General features: G+C 42.6%; 1 protein-coding gene across 1 annotated transcript; it reads right to left on the reverse strand.

Moving 5' to 3' along the window:
* Window positions 1-510: 510 nt before the first annotated feature.
* snai2 (snail family zinc finger 2) lies at window positions 511-2769 on the reverse strand. Its single transcript, XM_049598769.1, has 3 exons — window positions 2542-2769; window positions 1840-2361; window positions 511-1434 (listed from the first exon to the last, which is right to left on the reverse strand). The coding sequence occupies exons 1-3, from the start codon at window positions 2618-2620 to the stop codon at window positions 1253-1255; spliced, it is 783 nt and encodes a 260-aa protein (XP_049454726.1). The 5' UTR covers window positions 2621-2769; the 3' UTR covers window positions 511-1252.
* Window positions 2770-10335: the final 7566 nt, after the last annotated feature.

A 10335-nucleotide genomic window follows, 5' to 3' on the forward strand; every position in this document is an offset into this window, starting at 1 on the left:
TGCAAATTTGAGCTTTTTGTGAAAACATATTAAAATCTAGATATCTGAGTGCCCTGTGCTCCTGCAGAGATTGTTATGATTGCGCAGAGAGATTAAAAAAACACATTTTCCTCAAGTTACATACGTGGATGACATGAGATTACTCCCTAAAACGAACTACGCCCTCGCATTTCAACTTTACACACACATGGGTAAAGAAAGTCATGGGCCCTCAAAGGGTATAACAAGTGAGTGCAGATCAATATAGCTAGTATGTGTTAAATTTCAAGATTGTTTGATGTCTGGACAGGTTCACAGGGAACAGGTTCAGGCCTGATTCGGAGCTGAGTCACCTCTCTGCTCATTTTTACATCTCCATAATATGAGATGGTGCAAGCCGGATTAAATATCATTTACTTTTGTGCAAGTTATTCCGTTTGAAGCGTCTGACAATCAGCGAGTGCTGCAGGAAGAGCTGCTCATACACCAGGGGCTTCACAAGATGAAAAGCGACTTGAAAGATGCCAAAAATTATACAAAATGTCATGAAACTTTATTTCTAAAAGTGTCATGAAAATATGAAAATATCAAAATCATTCAGCATCACAGTTTTCACTGTCAATATACAATCATCTCAGTCACGCTTACATTCAATATATAAAAATATAACAGGACACTGTTGAATAATACATATTATTGCCAAGTAAAACTGAGGCACTTGAGAGAATTTGTTTTGCTATTTGAGTGCTGGCAAACTGTTTCTAATGACTGTGCAAAAGTTAAAATAATTTCACCCTAAAAACTAAGTTTGCACTTGTTCCCTAAGTAACAATGGCTTCAGTATTCCTCTGGTTACATGTATACTGTCATTCATAATGCGCCTTTTGGTATCGTTTGTGTGGTGCGTATAAAAAAAAAGTGGAGGACTGCATAACAGCCATTGACAGACACTGGTACAAAACACTGGAGATAACATTTTGAAGGCATACAAAACATTCTAGACATGCAGAAAAGTGCATGAATAGCACAGGTAGGTGAGTACATGGCATGACAAAGCTCGACACCGACTGCAGTCACAGAAACACTGCTTCAGACGAGAAGCACGTGAGCTATTTCTCACTCTGAAATGAAATGGACCGCTCGTAGAGAAAAAAAAAGTCTGCATGTTTGGGAACAAACCCCCTTCGATGTGATTCCCTGACAGTTCTCCTGGAAAAATAAAGAAGCAACAGAGTTTTTTTTTCTTTTTCTGGTGGTGGAAAAGTATCCCAGTTCAGTGTGCTACACAACAACCAGATTCCTCATGCTTGTGCAGAAGAGACATCCTGGAGAAGGTTTTGGAGCAGTTCTTGCATTGGTATTTTTTCACATCCGAATGGGTCTGTAGGTGAGCCCTGAGATTGGACCTGTCCGCAAAAGCCCTGTTGCAGTGAGGGCAGGAGAACGGCTTCTCTCCTGTCAAGATGAAAAAGAAGACATTGTCACAGAGAGTACACGGAGGTGTGAATAAAAATGTGGCTGAGGCATCTTGGTCTATTGCATTTGGCAGGTTGCAAAACAGCGTTTCAAAGAAAAGCACTCTATTCTGCTGTTGATGTATTCTAACAGACATTTGTCAAAAAAAGGCAATATTTTTCTTTTCACCACACCACCAACAGCAAACCTAGGAAGTAATAACAGTGTGAACATTTTCACAGCAATATCAGCCTCAGTGCAAAGCTGTTATGGGCTGTGAAACATGGTCTAAAGGCTGTTAAATCATGTACCAGTTTGAAGACAATTAGTCTGTGCCTTAAAGCCCACAACAAATATGCTGCCTCCTCACACAGAAGGCCCCTCTGTTGTTCCCCATCCACTCACCGGTGTGCGTCCTGATGTGTCCTTGGAGCAGCCACGGTCTGGAGAAAGCTTTCCCGCATATTTTGCAAACACAAGGCAAAGTGTGAGTCCTGATGTGCATTTTGAGAGCTCCCAGGCTCACGTACTCCTTCTCGCAGTATTTACAACTGAAGGATTTCCTCGTTTGGGCGTCGCAGTGCAGCTGTTTATGCTTGAGCAGTCCAGAGTACGTGGAGTAGGACTTGCTACACAAACTACATTGGAATTTCTCTGCCTCCACCCCGTGAGGGTCTGTCAGTTTGGGCAGCATCTGCTCGTCTTCATCACTCCTCGGGCTCTCAGAGCCGCTGTGGTCTTTAGAGGAGGTGTCGGAGAGCGATGAGGGGTATCCGGAGATGGGGGAGAGGTCACTGGGGAGCGGAGACAACGGCAAGTTGCTGGTAGTCCACACTGTGATGGGGCTGTAGGCTGCCGGGCTCAGGATCTCCGGCTGGGGGATGACAGGCAGGGGAAGGCCCCTGTAGATGTGCGGCGTGATGAACACTGGAAATAAAGAGAGTAAAATGATCATGTGACGCCTGTCATCGCTCGAGGAGAGAGGAGTACAGATTTCAAAGTCGGTCAAAAAGTTTTAAAACTTTTACAAAGTATTTACAAAGTTTAAAAAAACGCGACTGTTTGTAAGAAACATAAAAACTTTGTAGACAAGTTTAAAACCTTTACCTGTCGGGCTCTCCAGCTCACTGTAATTTGGCTTCTTTGCGGAGTTTATGTGTTTCTTGACCAGAAACGAGCGCGGCATCTTGGAAAAGAAGTGGACAACTTTTGGCAAACTTTTTTTTCTCTCTTAGAAAAATACACCGACGAGTTTAATATGTGGAGACGGAAATCCTTATTGCTTAAGTCCAGTGGAGTGTCATGGTGCAGCGCTGCGCTCTTGGAAACAGTGGAGTGAGTAGCTGTAAAGAGCTGTAAATACTCCCTATCAGGTGCATGGGAGGAGCCATGCGCTGTCATTTACATATACTGGGACCTCAAACCAATTAAATCTCGCTTTTACCACGGAGTTTTCAAAATGTGCTTTTAGCCTATAGGAGCACGACCCCCCCAAGGGGCTGGGTCGGTGCCATTTATTCCAGTCAGACAGGTGCCTTGTGTTAGACGTGTGTGTGTGCTGCAGGGATGCAAGTGTACATGGCATCATACTGCTGGGAGCAGGGTAAAATACTGAATTAAATAAAACAAAACATAAATGATGCTGAACAGTACACAAAGCAGTTATACGGTTAACCTGTTTTAGTGCTGCATGGCACTAATCTGGGGGCTATACAGTGTCTTTGTCAAATACTTCTATATAAATCCATTGGAGTCCATAAAGCAATGTGTTTTTTAAATTTCTGAGCATATTGGGGTCTGATTGATGCAAGATAATACCACAGACGAGTCAATATGCTCCTAAATTACACTTTTTTACTTGAAATATGAATGATTGTTAATCAGTACTTACACAGACATACAGTGTCTTTGTATGTATTTGACAGTGTGAACCACTGAAGACCATACAGCATTACATTTCTGAGCATGGGCCTTGATTGATGCAACATAATGCCACAGACAAGTCAATATGCTTCTAAATTACACTTTTTACTTAAAATATGAATGACTATTAATCATAACTTTATCATAACGTACACATACATACAGTGTCTTTGTCAAACAGTTCTATATAGAACCATTTGAGACCACATAGCACAATATTGGCTTTAAATTTCTGAGCATAGAGGGCCTCGACTGATGCAAGATAGTACAGTAAAGGAGTCGATGTGCTTCTAAATGACACTTTTTATTTAAAATATGAATCACTATTAATCATTACTTACTCATACATAGTGTCTTTGTCAAATAGTTCTATATAAATCCATTGGAGCCCATATAGCACTATATTGTTGTGAAATTTCTGAGCATAGGGGAGCCTGGATTGATTCAAGATGATACCATGGATGAGTCAATATGCTTCTCAATCACACTTTTTACTTATTAATAATTTCTAACAAAATGTTGGTTTGAAAGATTCAGAATCCACTTTTCAAACCTGGAATATTTCCGAGCACATGAGGGCAAAAAGGCTGAGAGCAACTGTATTAATGTGTTGTTCTCTGAAAATCCACAGTTTGCAGGTTATCTTAATGTAGTGTTTTTATTTTCTCCTCACTAAATTAAACTCCACTACAATTAAGAACCAGTAGAGAACCTCTAAAGAACAATACAGAGGCTGTAAAGGTCCTCGACTGGTTTATCGACTTAGTTTAGTTTAGTTTAGTTTACTGGGGAAAGAAACTGACAGAGAACCTCTAAAGAACCATACAGGGGCTTTAAAAGTTCTTAGTGTGGCAGCGGTGCTGTATAACACCTCAACCAATGACAAAGAACCGCTGAGGAACCAACATTTTTCTGTCTATATTCCTGCGTCATCAGAGAGATGAAAGAGTGAGGTGCAAGAACAGAATAAGAGAGGGTGAGATAGACAGGATTATTTAAAATGCCATTGCTAATGCAATCACTGCGCAGAGTGTGCATGGTGTTACTGATGACTGTTGTGTTACAAATCTCTGGGGACTTGATTATCCTGTATGGGTGGCATATTTGAATTGGAGAATAACCAGGACTACAAATGATGATGATAATGACTCGATTGAAGGCAGAGGAAGCTTTATTGTCTGCGTTTACACACATTTTCTTTATATATAGAAATGTATTCAAGTGACGTATCTGTGAATTCATGATCAAACCAAGTGGACCAAACTGCGTGCTCCCATCCACATTGTCATTCTGAGGCTTTGCCAGAGGATGGCCCTTCCTAATGCAGTTGTGTGTGGAGAAAGCCACACATTTCCTCGCCATTAATGCAATAAGGCAGTCCTCCTTGAAATGTAAATTTAAGAGTAGTTCCCTCTCAAGGTCAGACATGATACCATAATCAAATTTATTCCTGCTGCTGCTCAACTGGACAAGAGGAGACAAACTTAGCAGTCTACGCCCCCTTGTGTTCAACTCTGCTCTTCTGAGAGGGGTGAGAGCTGAACATCTAAAAGTAACAAGGCAGAAAAAAAGAGAAACACACAAAGGCAAAAGCTTAGCTATGGTGATATTGAAAAGCAGCTCCTGGAGCGGTCTGATTGGCTGGGTCAGCAGATATGAAAAGCTCCTTATGTCTGGGGCAAGCCTTAAGTTAATTGTGAACTGCTTATCTTATCTGGAAAACATAATTGCAGATCATGAATAGTTTCCCTTTGTGCCCGCTTGGATTATAAAGGGAAGGGAAGGTTATCTGTGCATAATAACTCCCGGCTTCTGTCACACATTCGGAGCGCTGTATGGCAAGTAGGATGTGTGAGGAGTGTTGGTGTTTGGTGGTGATCCAGCAGAAAACACTGTGCACCATAAAAGATAATGCTTTGACATCAGTATTATCCACCGTATCCAAGAGAAGCAGACCATGCATGGCCAGGTGAAAATATGCCTCCTTGCAGTTTTCATGCTTCAGTACTGTTCTCTGTATTCAGAGCATGTGGATGCTGCTCGGCTGACAGTAATGAAGGGGGAGTGAAAGCACAGTGTGCCGATTCAAATCATATCACTTATTCTGAAGCGCAGAGCCTGTGGTTTGTGAGCTCGGAAATTAATTAACAGGAGGAAGCCGTGTCTCCTTGGCCCTGCGTTGTGTCACCATGGCGGGATAATGTAACACCAGCAAAAATGTGGTCAATTAAAACATGAACATGCCTTTGATATCTGGTCAAGCACAGACAAAAGGATTTGCTATTCTGAGAGGCGGCAGCTCAGTGCAACATCCAGGTGTTGTCCACTACACAGTCTGAGCGTCTTAATCTGTTGCGTTCCAGCATTGTGGTCACATTTTTATTTAGAAACAGATTCTTCATTCATATTTTCATATTGTCCATCACTCATCATCTTAAACAAATATCTTAAATTCACATTTTCTTTTTTCTTTGTTTTGTAATCGCCTTTCCATTCCTCATTATTTTCATTTAATGCAATCCCGCTTATCTCGTCTGGAGTTTTTAGGAGCAGTCTTTGTACAGTAGAAGTTTTTAGCCCCCCACTGCCCCTGCATGGGCTTTTATTTACTCTTAATCCACATATCTCTGAGTCTATTTAGCTTCAGCTTTGTGTGTCTTTTATGATAGCTGCATTTTTAATGTGCAAACAAATAAAATAAATAATGTACAAAAGGTGCACAATATGCACGTGAGGTCAGCCCGCCAAAATCTGGCATTGCACATATTGATGACAAAATAAGCAACTTGTTTATCAAGAGTTTAAAAACCTGCTTCTTCAACGCTGTGTGGGTGTAGTTTGATCAGATTCGCCTGACAGTGTTGGCATGTGGTTAATTTTTGATTGGGGCTTTAGTGACATCACTTTGTATTTCCATTTGAGCCTCGCCCACTGTAAACCAATGATAAAAGCTCAGACAGGAATATAAAAATATCTCATGTGAAACAACAAAAACCGATCCAAGTTTGGCAGATAATTTTTGGTAATACAGCTCCCCATCACTCACAGTGAGAGGCTGATTAAGGAAATATGTTCTTGTAGGGATGCACTGATCCAACTATTTTCTTTTCTTGTGCCCATTTTTATACCTCAACTCAAGGTGTGTGCCAACAACAAGTACTCCAATTTAAAATCTGTATATCTCACTGTGTGGAAGTGTTGTAATTATTTTTATGTAGTAGAGGAAGAGGCTTTTAGGATTTTAGGGCTCAGGATTGGTGCCTGTTTAACCTCTATAAACACGTCTGCATGTACGCGAATCTGTATCAGTGTGTAGTCTGAGTGATATTGACCAATCATGTTTGAGCAGGCTTTTGTTGCCCGTGGGTAAACAGTTCATGTGGAGAGCAATAGAGCCACAGACTGTAAAAATGATGGACGTAGCTACTGTGACGTCACCCACTGCTTTGTTGACTCGCGTTTTGAAGGCTCGAATTCGACATTTCAGTCGTCACCATCTTGGTTTTTTGGAGCCAGAAGTGACTATATTTGGGCGCGAGGCTGGTGCTGTTGAGGACAGAGGGGTGAATCTGACTGAGAAGCCGAGGACATTATTGGCAGACAGCCTGTCACTCAAAGCGGTCCACCCTTAATTATGCGTAACTTTAAGCCTTCAAAAAATGTAAATAGGTGAGTTTATAAAAATCCACTCCTTGTACAGTTGTCATGAATGTTAAAATTAGCTACAGAGCCCCAAAATATTTATTGTACCAGGCTGTAAATGTGTTTATTTCTGCTGTTAAGGTGAGTATTTTAACATGGGTGTCTATGGGGACTGATTTGCACCTGCAGCCAGCCTCTAGTGGCCGTTCAAAGAACTGCAGTGTTTGGCACTTTCATGTTAGCTTCATCTTCCAGCCGTGGAGGTTGCTGCTTGGGCAGAACACATCAGCCAAAATGCAATCTTGGAACCCACTGGTGATCATTGGATGACGATTTTGCTTTTTATCAGCCATTTTTTAATTGATCTGCATTCATATGCAATTATAAAGATTAACCGAAATGTCTAGACTTGTGTCCAGTTGCAAACCAAACTGTAAATAATGAGTGGCGCATAAAAGGGAAAGTCTTGCCCCAGATATCAACTGGGGGTTGCTATAGTTTCCAGGTTGGATGACATGTTTCCTAGCCTGGAAATCCAGACCCAAATCTAGAAAGATTTAGGGTCTGGCCATGAGTAATGCAAATGGCACAATTTGAGGGGCGGCACCAAGCATGCATTTGAAAATATCACTGCACGCAATTGGATAACACTACGACCAATCAGAACAATACACGGGGTGACGTATCCAGAGCTTAGCTACCAGCGGAGCTAACTGGTAGATTAGACTCTTGCTGTATCTGGTCGGCAAAACAGCAAAAACGTCCTTCTTGCAAAGGAAAGATTCGAGCGCCGTCTTCTGTTCCTCTTTTAGAGAAAAAGCCAAGTCTAACTCGTTCATTGTAGCGGCCAAAGCCGTTTCAAACAACTGGCGTTCATCCGTAGCCATCTTGCAATGTTTACTGACTGATTCCAGACTTTGTCGTCATCTGTTTAGCTCGCCTCTGGCCCGCCTATATCAGATACACTGATGTGATTGGTGCAGCTCGGCTCCAGCGGCATGGGTAATGAGCATCATTACTGGTTGCCAGAGTGACTCGCTGAGCAAATTCAAATTGTGCTCTAGAGAGAACTCTGGATTTCCAGTGTACATGATTCCTTGAAACAGTGTGAAACATGTGCAGTGGGCTTATCTCTCATTTAGTGGGTGTGTAAGAGGTGTTATCCAATCAGCAGCGACGTGTAGCCTATACAAACCAAATTGTGGTAGCTCTTTACTTATTGTGCATTCAATTTTTGTCAAGACTTGCTCTGGCAATATAACCGTATGTTTTCCATGTCAATAAAGCCCCTTTGAATTAAACTGAATTAAACCCCCTCCGTATTTGAAGCCGGTCCGCTTGTGTAACACAGTGGGGCGTTCAACACACCACCATTTCTGGTTAAATGAACGTTTTGCTATGTTTTGTCCAAGCTGAATGTAGCCAAGTGCTCCCGAAATATTAACCCTAGCCTATTTGACATGTTGAGCAAACACAACTTCCCATAGACTTAGCCTACTGTACGCTGTGAATGAGATGTCTGCAAATCAATGGATACGTTTTTTAGGTTCCCAGTGACTCACTTAAATAACCCTTATTTATATAGTTATGTCCCTATGAGTTGTAAATTTCACTAATAGCCAGAGTTATTTTGCTGCTGTCATTCACATCTGTGAACCTGAGACCAGGTAGCTGGGAGGTGGGGTTGAAGGCAAACGCTGGTGCTCTTGCTCAATGGGCCCATGGATGCAGAATTTTATACCCAGTATCAAACTTTTTTTACTTCATCCATCACTGAGCAAATGAACAGAGTTCCGCCTCCAACGCTGTATTCAGTTCTCTGTATGCATCCATGGTTGCCCCCAGGGACTGTATCGTCATCAGCTGAAGGTTAATGGCTACCAAGACTGGTGCTAATCCCAAGCAAGCGCATCAGCATCAGGTACAAGTATTTCAGTTTGGTTAATGGTACAATAAGGTAAAATGTGGAACTCTTACAAGGCCTCTGGTGAGACCTGGAGTCTATACAAGCGCTATAATCTGGGTGTGAATTAGCTTTGGTTTGCTGATGGATCACAGTTAAGCAGCCATTAGGAAGGACAGGGATGGAGAGCCTCACAGTGGAATTACACTTAGAGAGGCTGCTGTTGTAAAGCAAAGTTTGATGTGACTGAGCACCTCCATTTAATCATAGCAGCAGATCACCCTGAGCACAGCTGTGGGCTGCAGGACCGACAGGAGGCAGTAGACTGGTCCAGAGCTGCAGGGTTTCACCTTCAATTAAAAAAACACTTTCAAAATAAGAGCCTTGTGTTGGGTTTCAGATTGTAATGCTGCACGTGCTCGTCAGTTTGTGAATAAGGGCTGCCTATGACGTGGTGACCAGGTTGGTGCGGGGGCACGAGGCGTCAGAAGAGTCAGTTTGCATCATGTGGGGGAACAGCAGGGACTCTTCAGCTGGCACAATGACAGCATGGGAAATGAGGTGCACCTGGTCAAGTCGCGCAGCTGCTCACGCGAGGGCCTCGGGGAAATAGTCCAGATACTACCGAGTGACTGCATATGTACAGTATGTGTGTGTGTGTGTTTGTTGAGGAGATGCAAGTTCATTGACAACACAAACTGAGTCATCACAGTCTGACTGTGCAAAGACTGACAAAATCCACTCATGCTTCTGCCTGTCTTCTCTCTTACATACCATTTATGTAGCTCAGGAAAGTTGGAACATGCACACACACACACTCACAACCACACACACACACACACACACACACACATGGCCTTTAATGTGAACATAACTTTGAAGTTATGGGCGTTCAAACAAATCTAATATTCTTTTTCTTTTGCCGTAGATCTCATCTGTAAAGCGGGCAAACCTTGGTATGAATCCCAAGTGATTTCACACACACACACACACACACACACACACACACACACACACAGGACCGCAGTGCACGCAAATGTAATTGGCAGAAAGGGGGAGAAAACGCTTTGTGAGATGTTTGCGCGTCTTTAGCGCAGGATGTGGGACAGCGCAGCGCACGTCCCTGGAAACAGTGAAAAAGTAGAAGCATGTAATATTAATGGATCCAGAGTTGTGCGGGTGCCTTGGGTAAACCAAGTCGATTGACGCGCGCGTTAAACCAGCCGCATGTGATTTCCAGCTTCAGTCATTTTGGCAGCACGATGCGAGAGAGAGACAGACACGGAGCTGTGAAACTGGACCCTCTGCCAGAGATGTCGACGGAGAGGAATCCCTGAAACCACCGCTGCCCAGGAAATATGGACAAATGTTGTTTTCTGTGCGAGTGCGGGCTGATTTTTCCTCTCTCGGTTTTTTTGCACATCGCTTACAGA

This window comes from Epinephelus fuscoguttatus, linkage group LG15, assembly GCF_011397635.1.
Source record: "Epinephelus fuscoguttatus linkage group LG15, E.fuscoguttatus.final_Chr_v1".
Classification (NCBI taxonomy): domain Eukaryota; kingdom Metazoa; phylum Chordata; class Actinopteri; order Perciformes; family Serranidae; genus Epinephelus; species Epinephelus fuscoguttatus.

Bases quoted from the DNA above. Each gene is read 5' to 3' on its own strand.
- snai2 (XM_049598769.1), bottom strand. From the start codon at position 2,620: ATGCCGCGCTCGTTTCTGGTCAAGAAACACATAAACTCCGCAAAGAAG. The intron at 2,362-2,541 runs GTAAAGGTTTTA...CTTTATTTCCAG, and splicing joins TGAGCTGGAGAGCCCGACAG to TGTTCATCACGCCGCACATC. The intron at 1,435-1,839 runs GTGAGTGGATGG...TCATCTTGACAG, and splicing joins ACACATCAGGACGCACACCG to GAGAGAAGCCGTTCTCCTGC.